This window comes from Limulus polyphemus, unplaced genomic scaffold (assembly GCF_000517525.1).
Source record: "Limulus polyphemus unplaced genomic scaffold, Limulus_polyphemus-2.1.2 Scaffold2052, whole genome shotgun sequence".
In the NCBI taxonomy this organism is placed as follows: Eukaryota; Metazoa; Arthropoda; class Merostomata; order Xiphosura; family Limulidae; genus Limulus; species Limulus polyphemus.
This window is the reverse complement of record NW_013667662.1, coordinates 28,586-48,698: the sequence shown is the minus strand read 5'-3', so window position 1 is coordinate 48,698 and position 20,113 is coordinate 28,586. Positions and strand designations below refer to the sequence as shown.

At 34.5% G+C, this 20,113-nt stretch overlaps 1 protein-coding gene across 4 annotated transcripts in view; it reads right to left on the bottom strand.

Annotated features, from left to right (window-relative positions):
* The window catches only part of LOC106465790 (metal-response element-binding transcription factor 2-like), a 107,401-nt gene that overhangs the window by 69,538 nt on the left and 17,750 nt on the right, over window positions 1-20,113 (bottom strand). For 2 of the 4 annotated variants that reach the window (XM_022393723.1, XM_022393724.1), the window contains exons 2-3: window positions 14,154-14,405; window positions 7,967-8,048 (exon numbers count right to left, since the gene is read on the bottom strand). In XM_022393723.1, coding sequence (XP_022249431.1) covers window positions 7,967-8,048; window positions 14,154-14,405 — 334 coding nt within the window. Of the gene's footprint in view, window positions 1-7,966; window positions 8,049-14,153; window positions 14,406-20,113 lie in introns of those variants that run through there. The other 2 variants (XM_022393726.1, XM_022393725.1) reach the window with 2 other exon arrangements.

The window sequence follows — 20,113 nt, the reverse complement described above, 5'->3', positions numbered from 1 at the left end:
AAAAAAAAAAGTCTTCACAAGAGCACTGGCAATCGAGAAGTGATAGTTCTGTAGAATTGAACAGAGGGAGTCACATAAATCAGAAAGGTGCGTCGTACTCCAATTGGTGGAGGGTTGTCGCATGATGATTTACATGCAAGACACAGTTGAACCATGTTGATCGTGGGGCACATGGGAGCTCGGGGCTTGTGAATAAAATTTTTGCAAATAGAGGACAGCACTGAATGAGAATAGCTATTTATGTAAGAGGAGGTAATGAACCATATATGAAATTATAAGAACATTATTGTTTTTTGTAAAATAAAACTTTTAATAGCTATAACTTACAAACTTTCTACACCATTAAGGAAATGAATAAGAATAAAACCAGAAATCTATTCAGATAGTATTATTGTGCTAAATTTTAATTTTTCCACATTAGCTGCAGTAATGTTTCATTTTTACAATAACGGCATGATACTAGTTAACTTTTTAAAAGTTAGTTGTGTAACACTGTAACCAAATATTCAGTATTTTTTACATTAAAGAAGACTCCCATTATAATAATATAGTATTTTGGTTTAATCAGTTACCCATACAATCCTTAAGTAACCTAATTAAATAAAATAGTTAAACTAGCATTCTGTAAATGATTAGTTCAGTCAAGTTATATTCCAGTGACTCCAAAGCTTATATCTATATTTCTAGTAATGTGATTGATACAAACATTAAAACAGTTAAAAATAAACATTTCATAGATTATAATTAAAATTGAATAGTTGTAATTATTTATAATCATTCCTTCATATACTCATCAGCAGACAAGATAGGAAAATCACCACAACTGTATACAGAAAACCCACCCACATCGACAGATACCTACACTTCCAATCCTATCATCAAATCTCTGTAAAACATGGTATAATTTAATGCCTAAACAAAAGAGCAGAAAACATTTGTGATGAGACATCCATCAATACAGAACTCCAAAAGATCATATTATTTTAAACAGAACAGTTACACCCCTACCTTCATCAAAATTCCCTGAAGAAAACCACAACCATTTACCTCCCCTAAGTGACAAATTTCAATAAAAAACTCAAATGCATAGCCAAGAAGTTCAATATAGATGTCCAGTGGGAAACCTTACAAGACAATAAGATCCATTCTAGTAAAATCCAAATAGAAACCTACTAACCAAAAACATCATCTATGAACTTCTATGAAATATACATTGGAGAAATTGGAAGACTCAGGACAAGAATAAAAGAATACAAACACAGCACAAGACTCATGAAAGCTTTCATTTTCCTGATCTGAAAATGTATTTCCAAACATACTTACCTCCACTGACACTTATAGCTATTTCTTGATCTTCATCTTTGCCATCTAACGTTGTGTTTGCTTGCTCCATTCTTTATATCCGACTCCACTGCCCTCAGCAATATCTAATTTGCAAAACTTTACATCGGGCCTCACACGCCCTCTATCAGGTACTGTAGATAAGCACTGTATGCAGACAATATAATCACTTTTTTTAGACTTACCCCATTCTGGTCACTAACACTGGCTCTTAGTGGGGGAGGAAGGGAGGGAGAGTGTCAGTGGTGGTATGGTTGGAAATACATTTTCAGATCAGGAAAATGATAATTTCCAAAACATACATACCCCCACTGATACTTATAGCTAGAATCCCACATTGAGAAGGCGGAGGAGTTCATACAGAAAGCATCTGCATAGAACAAAGGTATACCATGAGAGGTGGTACCCAAGTAGGGAAAACCACAATACATCCAGAACAGGTATGCTTTACACCAAGAACTACAGAGTGAAAAGGGTGGAATATTACACAAGTATGATAGGCCAGCCCCAACCACACAGCTGAGGTTCCATGACTTGGGGCTGGATTTAAGGGGTCATGGTACCCATATCCCCCTGTTAGTGGCAAGGGCAGTTGGACCGCAACATATACATATCTTTGTGATAGGATCCCCACCAGCAGCCACAGAATGATGCTTTTTGAACAACCAGATTTATGAAATAAAGAAAGCAACACCAAAGTGGGCAACCCTTCTGATCAACCTGAAGAAGTCCAAAAAGCAACATTCCAGACTTGGATTGACAGTATCATATATGCCATACTCCACCCAAGGTCCAAAACAAAACTTATCCAGTCTGAATTTATGAAGTCAAGTTCACTCCCCAAACCAAATTCCACTTACCCATAAAATTACAGAAAGGACTTGGAATGCTGTTCCAACATGGGCCTAAGATGGGACTGCGTTGTGTTTGGATTTACGAGGTGATAGTGGACCTCCTGCATGAACAACCTAAGACCTGACAGTGTTCATTAGAGGGACCAAGCACACCCCCACCAGATAGCTAAGCATCAAAGTTGGACCAGTTTTACAAGTAAGATCCCACGGAGGATGGTCCCCAACTTTGCCCTCTTCTCCGAGAGTGGAGAAAACTCAACACTTCCAAAAGAAAACCCTTTGACCTTCACCCCAGTAACAGGTATGGACCCCCTATCTCCACCAGAAGCACTAGGGGGACATGTATGCAGTGGGGAGTCCTGAGGAACAGATCTCCTAAGTTTTAAAAGCAAACCGATTGTGAGATATTGTTAGATATATTTTAACATGATATCACCATCCAGAATTGCATCTAGATGGTCTTATGGAACATCTTATCTCGACAGAGCCTGTTGCAACCATGAACCAATATAAAGATTGCTGGTGCAGAATTGAACAAATACAAGTACACCTGACTGGGCAACACTCACCAATGAGTGGGATCCAAAGGAAATAAAGAGTGACCCTAGAAGATCAGGTAAGAAAGTTACACACTTCCTTGTTAAAATCCCACAGAAGAGGAAACTGCCAGATCATGAAGGTAATGAGATAAGAAAGTGTTGGGAGAAGTCTACATACCAGCCCGCAAAATATCGCCCAGAGAAAAGTTCAGATAAGTGGACAATGACATTGATGGATGCCGAGTCTGGTGAGAAGTGATGTGGAGTATTTCAAATTTGATGACGAGGAACCCACTTTAAGACTAATAATGCTTGGAGATGGCTTGAATGGGTAATGAAAAATAACTTTAATATAAGTTTAACATAACAGTAAATGTACAATGTTTCGACAAGGTTTTGTCATGAGATACAAAAAAATTATTGGTACATGGGAAGTCTGTTTTCATAGTCTTTGGACATCAACACTACAAAAAAACATCTTTATCACAAGAAGTCTAACTACTAAACAATGAAAAAATCAATTTTGTAACAAGACTAAGTTATAAGAGCTGAATGCGTCCTAAATAATACTAACTTTGAAGAAAACAAATCTCTGGTCTACACACACTGTTAGTGTCTGGAAAAAGCCAAAGCATGAAACTTACTTGCTCTTCATGTTGTATTATAATCAGTTGTTAGCTGATTTGATTTCTGTAGACAATAGACTGTATTGATTTCAGAAAACTTAAAAAGTTTCTATGGTAATTAATATCCTAATCAAATAAAAACTGACATAAAACATTATTTTTGTTACTCTACAGTAGTATAAGGATATCTGGCTGTTCCTTTTCATTAATTTCGGAAAGAAATGGAGGAGGAGGTGGAGGTTGGACCACCTAGATCTGTGCCTGCTTATACAACATTAAAGAACACTGTTATTAATTTCTGGAACAAAATTGATGGAAGCCCTAATTTTGATTAACTGATTATTTTTGGGACATTAATCAATTAGTTTATGAGACACTAATCGATTTAATCATTGCCTAAGCACTAGGTTAAATCACTTAGCTCTACTGATAATCTGATAAAATATTTGTAGTGTGTAAGATGCTTGAGGATTATACTTTACAAACCTGAATCAATTAAAAACACTTGGTGAACAGAGTACGTTATATTCAAGCAATTTTGAATATGCAAATCAACAAGTCCTGTGACAACCATAGATGTAATAAAGCCAAGGTGGATAGTATATGTCAGAGTATATTTTAACATTGTTGGCCATTTTGTAGGCAGTATTATGCCACTAAAACTGATTGCTTTTGGGAAGGGTATGCAATTACTCTTTCTTATGCAAAATATTCATATACTCAGATACACTGAAAAAGTGGCACAGGTCACACGTACACAAGTTGCTTCCATGAAACATCCAGAAAGAAAGACCAACTGTAGAAATCTGTATGAACAAGAGCAAAATGGCAGTACAGGGGACAGACACTTGATGAAGCATATGTGCAGTCTCTTGTAATTTTCTACCAGTCAATGAGTGAAAACAATATTTCAAAAGTTGTACACAGCATGTAGCAAAACTTTTTGGAAGGGATTCGTGATCACTGCTGGATATTGCACAGAGGGCAAGTTAGGTCATGCTGAACCCTGCTTACTATCAAACCAATGTTCTGGACACTAAGTCCTACACAGAAAGACCAGGTTTGCATGTAAACAAGTCCATCAGGATATGGGTTTGTCAAGATATGACTTCCATTCATACCTCCCATTCAACCTTTGCATATCTCAAGCAGCTGGAGAATGAAACAGATATTCATGCTATTCAATATGAAAACATAGCAGTCAAGTCACTAAATGCAGTGCTTATGGTTTTGTGTGTGCAATCAGACTGTTGAAACAGGCACTGAGAAACTGTTATTTTCTTACAGCAGATAGATTATGGAAAGCATGTAGGGAGGGGTGTTATTCTTTGGACATTACAGTCTTTTGCAAATGACAGGGCTACTGTCAAGATCACAGTTTTCAGACAGCATGAACAGCCAATAATTTTGATATAAAAACCTCAATCTCAATTTTTAACATACATATCTTTATATTATACTTGAAATATAATTTATAATGTAGCTAACATTAACTTAATTCCTAGTTCCATCGAATAATACAGCATATAATCCTTTTATAATAAAGACTTTTTTCAGTGTAAAAATGTCTGGAATGGATGTGACATGTGGATTGTTAGTTATTAGTAAAAATTGCATGTGCATAAAAGAAGTACAAGTACTATTAATGTTCTTTTTACATAGCAATTTCAGAATGTGTGTGATAATAAAAAAATGTTAACAGAAGTTTTCATCTTTTCACACCCTCAACTACTAAAAGCATACTAATATGCATGTAAGAAGCTGTGTTTTCTCAGACAAGTTCAGTATAAACTCCATGTCATGTATTCTAATGAAGGCATCATAAAAGTTGATAGGTCCCAAACATCTTGAAGATATAAGGCCATTCTATAGTTAAACAACTTACTAGATCTACTACCTTGGAGAATGTTATATAAACCATTTATCTTTATAATGTATGAGAATAAAATTACCTACAAGTCATATTTATTTAATAATTTTAATAAGAAATGCAGTGCAAAAATAGCTGACAATCTTTAATTTAAACAGGGTTTAGAAATAGTTGAAATAAAATAATAGTTTAAGAAAATATCTCAGGAAGTATTAAAAACAAAAACTTATCAATCATTAATAATAATAATCAAGAAAGTGGCAACCAAGTTCTTTTCTCCAGTATAAAGGTTGATGAACCCAAAAACTGCCTTACAGAATCTCTAAATTAAAGTAGGTCAAATCTATATTAACCTACTGAACTGTTGTGATCAATTACCTGAATAATATTTCAAAAATACACAAACTTATATCTTAATTTAAAAGTCATCCTTTTTCCTACAAGCTATTTTCCATGCCATGTGCCAGGGTTTTATGTACATGTGTGGGCTGGGATTCTTCTAAAGTAGGTGTGTGTGACTTGTTGGCAATAAATTCCAACAATAAACAGACAGCAAACAATCCACTTGTTTTAAAACAATATATTCAAAACAAGTCAAATGTATGTACAAAACTTCTTGACACTATAGGAGATCACAGTTTTGTCTAAAACTCTATATAATTCTTTTTTCTTATCAAAAGTCCACTTAGGCTGATTCAATTACTTTAGAATCCAATTGACAATACATACTATTTTTCTCTACTTTTATCACAATAGTATCAGTGGGTTAGCACAATTGTATCCTGAACTTTCAATAATCGTCTCCTTTTTGTCAAAGCCCATTCAGACAGGTTCAATTACTTTAGAACACCTTTTGACAAGACAAATTATTCTCCTTATCTCCATTAAACTGTGAAACTCACTTTAAAATATTGATCATTACAGCTAATCACTCATACACCAGCTAACTTCACGTTTTCTTTCGCTAACTAATTTTCTGACTGAACTGCACTTTTTCTCTACTTGACTTGCGCTCGCTTGGTTTCCTATGTTTATACATTGTTCACCAAGGCCTTGAACTTTCTCTAAACTATGCTAGCAATGCTCTAAGGTAACAATACTTAGTTAAGGTAAGGAGAAAAATACCAAAAATTTGAGTAACTTGGCATCAAAACTACTATATCAATTGAACTACACACACACACACAACGTAAGACTCTTACTAAGTTATGTAACAAAATTTGTTATAACTATCACCTTTAAAAGAATTAACTTTAACACTTGTTATAAAAACTAAATAAGCATTAAATATTAGATCACTAAATGAACTAAATAATAACTCTTACACTAAACAGCCTTATATATCCAACACCATGCAATAATTTTTTTTTTTTGCTATGAATTTGAGTGTCCCTAAACTCCCTTCACCTCAAATGGAGTTTTTGATCTGAAATATAGGCTGGATGAATAAACAGTTAAAGGTTTCTAGCCCAGTATCTCACAGTTTTAAAACACTGCATGATATCTTCCTTATAAAATAAAACTATATCTAAAATGTGCAGGTTTGGGATTTTGTTTGATGTATAACATATGTTTTGGATACAGTAAGAGAAATCCAAACTGCTAAACCTAATTTCAATTTCCACTCCAAATGTAATTTTTATTTGAAAATTAGAGATGTTTAAGCTTCTTTCCTGTGTAGATAAAATTTATAAACATGTGAAACAAAGCTGTATATTTATAGGTTTTGCAGATGTTTTTTGTTCATTTCTATCTCAAACAAAGAACTTTTGAAGTTGGTGATATCAAAAACTATAAATTTCAATGACTGTATTTTTTTTTTTTTACAATTTCCATACTTCTCAAGCTAATCAAGTCAAATATACCATTTGAGAACTAGAATTATTTTCTTCACAATCTATTTGCAATAAAGCTACCTTTCTTCCATTTCAAGATTGTAAATCTTTTAGTTATTACATCAGTAGCCTTTTCTCATCTGCATATCATTAATATAATCTAACTATATAATGACTTTGTATTTTTTTCCTTTGTAATAGTAATAAATTAAATTTGTTACTCTGCTTGCTTATTTTGTTAAAGTAACTAATTTGGCAGTTCCTATTTGCTTTACAAAAACCCCTTTTTTGTAACCTAAATCTATAGTCTTATTCTGGGTTCTTTTTGAAACAGCTGTACATAATTTACAAAATCACATAGTTAACTTTTATAAGTAAGATAAAAGTATTTGTTTATAATAGTTTTAACAATATACAAAATTTTTCATTACAAAACTGCTTTTAACAAAATGGGTTGGTGTGTGACATAAGCCTTGTGACTATTATTGCTAATAGGCATGCGTATGTGTGTGAAACCTGGGTTTCTAGCCAATGGTTACAAGAGTAGTGTATAACAAGAGCATACAGCTATGTCACATAGTGGTTCTTATTTCATTACAAATTGTAAATTGACCATAAAAATATAACTTAGGTTAAAAACTATTAAACACTTATCACAGTTTATGTTTGAAGTCTGTGTTTCAGATATAGTTTCATTTACAGGTTACAAAACTTTATGAATGCAAATAAAGGAGTGGACTATAAAACATTATCAGATTCTAAAATTGTGATTAATTTTAGGCTGGGAAAATGCTTAAGTTGCTTGCAAGATTAGATTTTTTCTTGTTCATTTTCTGCTTTTATCAGTAACATTTTATATTATTTGTATATAATTTTCTTTTCTGCCATTGATATAAATTACCTCTTTGCATATCTTTGAACAAAGTCCAATATTCTGATGAATCTTCAAACCTCACTAATGCTCGCTTTAATTTCTCATCAACCTATTAGACAAATACAATCCATAAGACAGTATGATTAAAGATTTTTTTTTCTCTAGTTAAATTACACATATCAGTAAATGGCCCAATAATATTTACAGTAAAACCTAAAATCTTTCCAGATTAAAGAAAGCTAACAATTAACCCAAGATATTATCATAAACTCAACAAAAAAGCTAAAAATTCAAACAATGAACCTAAAATAACTTATTACTTTATAAATACATATAAAAACAGTGGATATAAAATACTGTCAACCTTTATAAATCTAGCAATATAATTAAAAATGTTAGTTATAGCTTTTATGTTCAAATATTTACATTATAAATATGTCTCGTAGTACAATAAGATGTAAAAGTAGGGCAAGTTAGGGAACATAAATCTGTCCATTGATTACACAAGTTATATTGTACAAGATGTCCACAAATTACTCATACATCTTAACTAAATAGAATACAAATGATAAACAGCTGCAATTTCCTACGTGTGAGGGATTGATCCCCGATTGTTTTCCTACAAGTGTATGATGGACACTGTCTGTAAGACAAAGGTGCCAGATATGGCAACACTGCAAGCCAAATAACCAACACAATTGTGTTGGAATGTGCATAACCTGAGATTGATTACCATTTGGTCATCCTTTGAGTCATGAATTGTGCCCATGTCAAGGTGTACTAATGACATCACGGGCCATAGACAAACCTAAGATGTTTATCTCCATTGTTTATCTTACATAATTTATGGACCCCCTGTGTATCATGGTGAGGTTATGAATATATCAATATGTATGCAATTCAAATAATTAAGAATAGTGTAGATTTACTTAATTTGTAATCAATTACTATATTAAGCAATATCAACAGCACACTTGAATCAAGAGTTTGGAATCACAATGAAAAATATAACTACAAAAACTTTTTTAACAAATAAAAAGTAGGACTTTTTGTGAGAAAGCAGGACTAATTTAAAAAAAAATGTACAAAATAAAGCTGGTACAACAAATGTATAAACTTACAACTGTATTATTCGCAAGATAACATTTTCTAATAACATATAAACTACATCTCCACGTGACCAACTAATTCAAACACTGCATAATTTAGCTTACAAACCCAATAACCTATTATAATGCTGATTCTCATTAAGTTACTTCACATCTAGGATAAGTTCTTAAATCTTAGCAATATCATTTGCAATTTCAGTGCAATTTAAATAAGATTTACCTAAATATCAAGGTAGTGTAACTACAGATATATATAATTCTGTCTGCGATAATTACCAGTCTTCTCTGTGGGTATGGTAAGTTATCATTTTCCTGAACTGAAAACGTATTTCCAAACATACTTACTTCTGCTGACACTAATAGCTATTTCCCAATCTTCATCTTTACCATCTAAACATCGTGTTCGCTTGCTCCACTCGACTGCCCTCGGCAATATCTAACTTGCAAAATGCTAGCCCTCACACGCCCTCTATGCAGGTACTGTATATACGCACTGTATGCAGACAATAAAATCACTTTTTCGAGACTTACCTCTTTTCGGTCACTAACACTGGCTCTTAGTAGAGAGGAAGCGTGTCAGAGGAGGTAAGTATGTTTGGAAATACATTTTCAGTTTAGGAAAATGAGAACTTCCAAAACATACATACCTCTGCTAACACTAATAGCTAGAATCCCACATTGAGAAGGCAGAGATCATACAGAAAGCATCTGCAGAGAACAAATATGTACCACATGAAGTGGTATCAAAGTGGGGAACACTGCACTACATCCAGAACAGTTTTGCTCTTAAGTCCGAACTACAGAAAATTTAATAGGGTGGAATATAAGTATGATGATCCACCCCCAACCAAACAGCAGAGGTTCCACAACTTGGATTGGATTTAAGGTGTCATGATACCCATATCCCACATTGGTGGCCAGGGCAGTTGGATCGCAGATATATATATATACATCTTTGTGATAGGATCGCTACCAGTACCCACAGAATGATACGTTTCGATCCACCGGATTTATGAAAGAAAGAAAGCAGCACCAAAGTGGACAATCCTTCTGATCAACCTGAAGACTCCAAAAGGCAAAATCCTAGATCTGGATTGACGGGATCATATGCCATACTCCATCAAAGTCCAGAACTCATCCATTCTAGATTTACAAACAGTTGTCTTCACTCCCTCATCGAATTGGCAAGGAGAATTATGCTTACCCACGGAATTATGAAGAGGATGTGGTACACCTACAAAAAAAAAAAAAAAGGAAATAATTTCCCATGTAACGGTTTCAAGCAGTTATTGTTCTTTTCTCTTCTAGGGTCCCTATTGATTTCTTTTGGATCCCACTCAGTGACGAGTGTTGCCCAGTCAGGTATGCTTGTATTTAAATTCTGCACTAGCAACCTTTATATCGTTTCCAGGTTGCAATGGGTACTGTTGAGATGAGGTGTTCCATAAGACTATCTGGATGCAATTCTGGATAGTGATATCATATTACAATATTTCTAATGGACTGCTACTCGTGGACTATCATGAGTAAAGCTAAAGGGGATTTTCTCAGTTCCTGCTGATCTTAGAGTTGAATCAGCCGAAATCAGTTTGCTTTTAAAAATCAGGGAAGGTGAATCGCCTGTTGCATTGTTTCCGAGACCTGTTCCTCACGACTCCTCAACACTTATGTTCCCCCCTTACTTCTACTAGTGGAGCTCGGGAGTCCTTACCACACCCAGTTCCCAGTTGTTGGGGTGGTGGACAGAGTATTTTCCTTTGAGATGTTGGGGACCCTCCTACCTAGGTTCGTGGAAGCTTTCCCAGATATCGGTAGGAGCAGGACCATCCTCCGCAGAAGCTTACTTGCTTGGTGGGACACAAAAAACAAAAAACAAGTTCAACGAAATATATCTCTGGATAACAAAACAAAGAATTCCCAATTATTAGAAAGCAAAATGTAAGTCACAAAACGTTAGTCTGAATGCTCGCACTTTGTCGATAAAAATTGATTTTATTGTGTGCATACAGTGCTTATATACAGTACTTGCATTGAGAGCGTGTGAGGGCTAAAGTAAAGTTTTGCAAATTATATATTGCGAAGGGCAAGCGATTGGGGTATATAAAGACTGGAAGAAGCGAACACAACGTTAGATGGCAAAGATGAAGGTCAAGAAATAGCTATTAGTGTCAGCGAAGGTATGTATGTTTTAGAAACAATACATGTAAGAAATAGACAAGTTCAATTGTGTCATCACCTACATACTGACTGTGCAGTCAAAGTTGATAAACTTACACTGGAAAACAATCTCACATTTTCCTACAGAGCGTAAGATAAACTTAGCACATTAATTGAAGGAGCTAACAGTTGTCTCAAAAATGCTGGTCAATGTGAATGGAATTTATGTTTGTTCTTTTGTATGGGTTACAGTCTCACCTCCCACTTTTCAAAGAGCTTTAATGATGTATCAGCAAACTAACTGCAAGATTTTAAGAAAGTGATTAGTGATATTGTGATATGCAGGCGTATCATGTTTTCCACTATTTTTACTAATATAGGAATTTTTAAAATTTTTTGTTTAATCTGTTTCTATGCATTTTGTTATAAACACATAATTCAGAAAAATGTTGAAACTGTTTTCTTCTAGTTGCTTTTGTGTCTTTCTTGTTCTTGATAGCAACAACTTTGCACATAAGTGTAGGAAACAGTCAATGACTGCAACATCCTTCACTGGCAGAGTGGATGATGTGTGCATGTTACACCAATGAATGTTGTAAAAGAATGGCCAGTCAATTGGTGACACTAATGAAAAAAAAGAATGCAGTTTCCTATATAAGTACAGCGAGCCATGGTATTTCCACATTTCTGCTTGGTTTTAATGCAGATAGTTCTCTAGATATTCATTTTGAGATAAAAAAATGATGCTCTATTCACACATCCAGTACAGGTAATTGTGTATGTACTCACACAAGTACACACCCTGTTTTGTTTGCTTTGTCTTTAATAAAGATTGTTTCACTTAATATCATACATACCCAGTCTCCTTATTTTTAACACAGCTTAAAAGTCAAGTTGGTTTTCAAATTCTAATTATTTTGCACATTTCCTACTCAATCCTCCCATAATTAGGTAAACCTATCTGATACTTGTGTGCATAACAGTATCTGAAAACACCACAGTAAAACTCTGTGCACAATAAAGGTATCTTTCTTGTAGAACATTCTGAACCAATTCAAATTGATAATATAATAATTCTACTAGTACAAAACTTCTTGCTTTCCCTGCAATAACATTAATCCCTTAATTTAATGAAACAAGATATAATAAATGAGAAGTATTTATGCACGAGTTGAAGGGTAAAGTAGGGAAAGGCATTTCAATTTTGCCTCTTGTTTAGAAAATCATATGCATGGAAAAATTAGAATGAAACTTCACTGACTGACTTAAAATCAATGGAGAAACATGCTACAGTCATAGGTTCTTCCTATGCCAAATATCTCCATCATCCATTGGTAAGGTTGATATTTAATTTGCTCTTAATGTTTGTTTTATGCTTTTATTATTAAATCTAATTTTGATCTAATTACAGACTGACTAAATTCACTACATGAGAGTGCCAGTAGTGTACACTTCTTTCTTTACGCTTATGGAATTCTTCTACCAAATAGTTATAATTCAATATATATCAATTTTAAATAATCAAACTTAAACAGTAACAAGTACACACTTTCTTCTTGATGGTCACTTTCTCTCAGTCTGCAACCCTTCCAACGTGTTTCCATCCAGTGTACTTTCTGACTTCGCCAACTTCAAGAAATATACAATTTACTTACACCACAAATGATAATAAACCCTACAATACACCTCAATGACACTCTTGCCCTAAACTACTACCTAGGAAACATGTTGGTCTTAAGTAAGTAGCTCAGCTTTGTTTTCATTGCTAACCATAATATACACAGTTTTATTGCTACATTTTGACAAGGAAGAAAGAGATATGTGAAAAATATTGCAAGTGGATATTCCTGACATAAATACTGAATGCTTTTCACAAGCCTGATTTCCTGTCAATATACACAGTGCAAATAATTTTTGCATGATATTAGTGAACAAATGGACATTTGTTTTGTGCTTGAACAGACAGACGTACTCGAAGATAAATTGAAAATCAAATAATTTTTGCCTATATCTACCAGCTATGTTGTAGATAAATTTCTCAATTGTGCATACATCACTGAATACTTTGTTAGTCTTCTTAATTTGCTTTAATTTATGCCATTAGCTATATCTTACAGAGTGAAAAAACATTGCTTAGTCCATGATGTAAACTTATGTGAGACTATCAGAAGTTATTCCTATGAATATATTATTATTATTGTTGTTTTATAATGTAAACTTAAATCACAATCTGATACAATACAATCTTGGCTACACAACAGATGAAAATGCATCGTTTGCACAGAGACACCATGGTGATATTTTTTATTTAAATGTTTGAAGCTCTGTCTCATAAGTTCCTCGCTTGTTTCTTTCTGTTTTACTCTAAGACTCTGATCACAGAAAAATCAGGCAAAGCATGCAAGGACTTAGTTCACACAGTGTGAACTGGTGTGACTACTTCCCAAGAAGCACCCACATGCCATGTCATTTAGGTCTATTAAATGCAAAATTTTAGGCTGCAGACATGCAAATAAAGTGAGTGAACTGGTTCATGCCTGAAAATAGTGACAGAAATACCACGAACCAGTTAGAAAATGATATTGAGTATTTTCATGTAAATGGTGAAGACTATTTTTGGTATGCAGAAAGACAACACTCACTTGTGCTCTACATAATAAATAGTTCATTGGCAGCTGCAGTTATCTGTCAACTGGTATGTTGGTCATATATGTTAGAGTACCAGGGCACAAGAAGATTTATTAGAAAAAATAAAAGCATATTGGTAGTACTCTTAAAAAGTGCTGGAGAGAACCCTGAGTGGTATTAGCTTCATTGTCATAATTTATTTTTCCCCCTATCCAAATAAAGTCTACATAAACTTAAAAAAAATATCCAAATATTCCAAAGTGCTTTATAATGAATCTATCACTCAAATCAAATAATGATTCAACAATCATTAAGCTTACCTTAATAATAACTCCTAGATATAATAACCCGTCAGTCCATCTACACAAAACATCCAGTCCCTCTCGAAACTTCCGTCTCTTTTTTTTTGATTGACCCAAACTCCTTCCTGATAAGACTAAAGAAACACACTTGTCTCTCTGAGTCCATACACTTTCTTCTTGATGGTCACTTTCAAACTCCCTTGGCCACTTTCTCTCAGTCTGCAACCCTTCCAACGTGTTTCCATCCAGTGTACTTTCTGACATCGCCCACTTCAAGAAATATACAATTTACTTACACCACAAATGATCATGATAACCCCACAAACTGAGCAAATTAAGGAATATAAACTTTTAATTTTGACATTATGTTTTTAAATCAAGTTTCTGATCCTTAATCTTAAATGTGATTTTTGGATAAATATAATTCATGCTTGATTAAATATTAAAATATATATATATACATGTAAATCTTGATTTTAACGGCTTAATTGTCTATTCAGGTTTAACCTGAATCAAGTTTCTGTCTTTATAGCTGAATAAGAAAGCATAAGATAAGGAATTCATGAAAGCATGGAACAGAAGTGGAATTAAAAACAAGAATTTTAACTTAAGCTTTCTTTCTTACTCACACACACGTTATAGCCTAAACTTTCTTTCACACATACACACACACACACACACAACTAATATGGAGGATTAACAAGAACACTATAGGTACACATTACTAGAAACATTATAGCCACACATGTAGGAAATGTGAATGTTACATCCATAATCATTACATAACTGAGAGTGTAAAGGTTATTAATTGATTACATTCAACTAATCATTTATTCTTACATCAGAATTGGATAGCTGGAATAATCGGAAAACTCAATTTTGTTTAGTTACTTATTCTCACGAGTCATAAGTAATCAATTCAGCCAAACAACCTTAAATGAATCAAAAGCAATAATGGTAATACTTTGATTACATGGATTGTTGAAAATCAATTACAATAATAACTGGAAACAATTTTAATCAGTTGATAACACAATCTGTTTAATCATAATTTCAATTAATCAATTATTTTACATGACACTAACCAATGTAACTGATACTCATAAGTAATTGATTATGTGGATTAATTTAGCTAATTGCCAAACTCTAAGTATCACTAATCTGATTTTTTAGCTACTTGATAATAATATGAGTTAAGAAAAAAAATCCCAAACAAAACTAAACCTCAATACAATTTTTCCAATTACTTTAATAAGAAAAATTAAAATTTTCAAACACTAGTAGTTTACAAGGCTTTCAAGAACTTGCATAAACTGGTTTAAATTCAAGTTTCTAACCTTTTCATTCTACTTATCTAGGGTGACCAGATTTCTAAGTTGAAAAACCAAGACAGTCCAACCCTTGCTCTTAATTTTAAAATGGTTATTATAAATTTGAAGTAATTTAATTTTAATAGACTGGACCCAAATATTTCCAAATATATTAACATTGACATTATTTTTGAAATAATTTTAACTTTTTGTGATAGAAAAAAATCAAATGAGCAAAAATAAAGAAATTATACAAACAAGATATCATTAATTATTTATTTTATCCAATTCATCTTATAATAGGCTACTTCATACCTTGATTTAAGAATCCATAAAAGTTTCAAACACATTACTTTGAAATATTTTAAGACATATTTTTGTGAAGAATGAATGAATGTAGAAGTTTTGTTTTTTTCATTAAATAATCATTAAAGCCCTACATAACTGTGTTTTGATAATAAGCACTACCTTAACTCTCTTTACATTCAGACCCACACAGACCCGGGTTTCTCATCACATACAGACAAAACATTCGAAAGAGTTTGGCAGCAGGACAATATGTGTTTCATCAATGAGCAAGTCAAGTAGACTTATTACATTCTGGATTCAATGTGACTGACAGTTTCAAGTCTTTATCATAAAAATTGGGATATTTTGACAAAAGGAACATAGGATCTTCAGAAGAAGACAATAATCGTAGATGAATCACGCCAAACTAATATTGAGACAGTATTAGAGAAAATAGTTTGGCTTGTCAACTGAGAATCTAAAGTAATTGAACAGGCCTAAGTGGACTTTTGACAAGAACAGGAGAACTATACATATACTGATATAAGGTTTACGATATGCTTATATGCTCTATAATGTGAATACTTTATTGTATATACATTTAACTTGTTCCGAGTATATACATTTTTTGAAAACAAGTAAAGTGTGTGCTGTTTATTCACCGTTGAATTTATCGCTAACAAGTCACAGACACCTACTGTAGAAGAATCCTAAGCCAAACAAGAACATAGTATATATATTTATACTATAAAGAAATATAAGTAAAAGGCATTTATTTCAACAATTGGCAAAAAAAGAAACCAGAACCTATATACATATATAATATTATTTTTTTAATTCTGACACTGACAACTTTTCTTGAGAGACACTGGGACAAACTACCATAAAACAGAGCTGTTCCAGCAAAACTGGGATGCCTGGTCACCCTACAGTTATCACACATGCCACCATAGAAAAAAAAAAATTAACAACACTTAGTATATGATTAAAGCCTAGAATTGGCTGATTAACTCAGTTAACCAATATAATAGATTATCTATGTGCATCAATTAGTGTAGAGTTTAGTAAATGAATAATCAAAATTATGTTAACTCAATTAATGCCTTAAACATAATCAACTAGTGTTACCAATTATTAGTTTTTGATTATTCCAATTCTTCAGAGATCAAAATAAAGATTAATCTTTCTGTAACAAAATTTGGCAATTTTCAGTAAATATTATAAGTTTATGTACAAATAAAAGAAGATTTATTTTAATCAAGTATTTCTGTTGAAGATATGTCTATAAATTTATAAAGGCTTTACCAAGTTGGTAAGAGTGAAAGATGATTTACAAGATTAAAAAATAATCATTTTCATCATTAAGTTTTTATATTTCATTTGCATAACCTTTACAACCTTCTAAATAAAGTTAACATTTTCCTTACCTGAAAATGGATTTCCAATAGATACTCATTGCTTCACACAATTAAGTTTCTTCCCTGTGCCTTAGAGATTTGCATGCCACTAACCTTTAAGCAAATCCCACTTAATCTCATGAGATATCTCATGAAATGTGCTACTGAATAATGCCATTATTATGCAGCAACAACCCTCCACTAACACTAGGGCAACATACCTCCTTGCGCACTAACTCCCTCTATGCTTTTGCACTCATGAATTTTAATTCTTTGATGAAACAAGGAATACAAAGGTGAACCAGAAGAAGGGTAAGAAGGTATGTGAAGAAGTGTCTATCAGCAATAGATTTTCAGGTAAGGAAAATGTTAACATCCAAGACAATAAACACCTCTACACACAATTAAGTTAGAATCCAATGATGAAGTGGCAGATGGGCCAGTGCAAAGATTCACCTAGACAAGTTCCCTTCAGAAAGTACCCAAAGGAAACCCACAGTGTGTGACATCCGACAGCAGGGGCTCCATAATGGCACACCAGTGGGAGACTGCATCTCATTTCTTCCAAGGTATATTCTTCACCAAGGAAAAAGAGAGGAACAGGCAAATAAGCCCCATGTGTTGCAGGGATGGGCTGAATAAGAACATGGTTGTGCAAGTACTTGCACACAAGAGGTCTAAGAGTCAATATGTATAGTATGGTTGATGCACGTTCAGATTATAACTTTTGCTCATCTCAACTCTTCTCTTCCATCAGACTATCTTACCAACACCTGCTGCGGGGGGGAGGGCACTGAATCATGACATAGCGTATGTATGCACACCTTGACGCAAATGAAGAGACATCAACTGCAAGAGGAGAGAATGGTTTAGTGGTGCATGCTCACCTTGACACTGCTGAACAGTTGCAAGCTGCAGTAGAAAGGTACAGTATCGTATGATGTACTCACCCAACTCCACTCTACAGACTCAGGCCACATGGCATGCTATAACTATAGTTATACAAGGAGTGACCTGCACTAAATTGACAGTGTCACCACCACCCCACTTTCCAATGATTAGCACCCCTTGTTCTAGCCCCAGTGATTAGGTCCCAGTCAGTGAGGATTCTCCATGGTCCACCACCCCAGTTTGAAAGCCAGCAAGTGCAAGCCAGGGAATCAGGCAGAGCACCCTATGCTACTGACTTTTTTCATGATAGTCTATGGAATAGGTAGGCTATGTATCAGACAATAGTCAGATATGTAAGTATACCACAAGGACACCTCAAGTGGTCTTGCAGAACACCCCATCTCAACAATGGGCATATACAGTGTTTTTCCATTGTCCTGACTCTATGCAGTCTTTTTGGAAATAAGTATACCCTGGGATGCACCACAAGCCACCTGGCAAGATCCTATAAGTGAATGCTGTAATAAGAAAAATGAAACATACCTGTCTAAAGACAGTGGATAAACTATAGGATGGTGAATGGAGGTAGGCAGTAACCTTCAGGAAATGAGACACCCAGATGGTGAAGATAATGGGCAACAAAGTGTGAGAGGTGGTCCATATGCAGCCAGCAGAAACAAGTGGTGAGGGAATGAGTGAGGTGAGGAATCTGATGGAATGAAATGCAGAACAGTCTGCAAGCATCAACCCCCAATGAGAAATAGACCAAATATAGAAACTGACGGAAGCCGCGAAAGTGAGAAGCACAAGATAAGTAGCAATGAAAGGCACAAAAGTCTGCCTGGGTCCGATCAATCATAAAGATGTGAAATAGAAGGAGGGGAGATAGGAAAAAAGGAACAGTGGCTAAAGTCTTAGGAAGAGAGACTTTATCCAGTAAGGATAAAGAAGAATATAAAATGATGGAAAGGGGTACAGGAAGAGTCGATAGCATAGATATCCAAAAGAGAGCAACCACAGGTGAGAGGAGGAATTAGGTCTTAAGAGAAAGGTGGTGTGATTTGTAGGTTGCAAATGGCTCAAAAAGAGCAGGTGTAAAAACATACAGGACAACACTGAAGTCCCAGATGGGCATGAGAACAGGGCGAGTAGCTCTATGGACAAGTTTTGACCAGAAAAAGGTGGAGAGAACTGGGAAGGAAAACAACTTGCAATACTGAGAAAGGCAAAATGTTGTAGACAAGGCCACCCAATAACCAGCAATAGTGGAGACAGTTGATCACTGTCAAACAGCCAAGTAAAAGGAAGAGTTGGCTGAAGGTAGAACAGCTAGGAGGAAAGTAGTGGACAGCTAGACCAATGTCAAAAAACATACCACTTATGCAGGTAGAAGTATGACCATATTGGCATAGAAGAAAGGATACCTGAGAGGAAAATCTGCTTAATTGGATATGGAGTAGACAAATCCCAAACATAAAGCTGGAGGGACAAGATCCCATAACAGAAAAGCAAGGTATGAAGTCGAAGCAAGAGAGAGAGAGTATAGTTGGCAAGGGAAGAGGGAGTTGGGTAATAAGGTGGCATAGAAGAGGGAACCAAGGTTGAACCAGCCAGAGGAGCACTACCAAGAGGACATGACAGTAGGTAAGATGAGAGAAGTCCTATCTGAAAGCCTTGACAACCAGGGCCGAAGAAGCTGGGAAGTGAAGGGTGACAAAGGTTAACATTTTCTTAAATTGAAAATGTATTTCCAATAATACTTACCTCCTCTCACATTACAGCTATTACTTGACTGCCAGGGCTTGTTCCTTTGCCCATCTAAGCATTGGTCTGATTTCTTACTTACTCCAGTCTTTTATACCCCATGTAATTGCCCTTGACACCCATCACCTACATCAGTGCACCCTCTATTCTGGAACTATATATAAGCACCTCATTCAGATAATGTTATTGCTTTTTCTCAACAAAGTGTCACTAACAGGTTTCCAAGTGCTACAATCATTCGGAGATACTTTGAGCATTCTCCATGTTGTGTAGTTGATTTTTGTAATAAAAAATGGACAAGCCGATTTATTTCCAGCACAGGCAAATC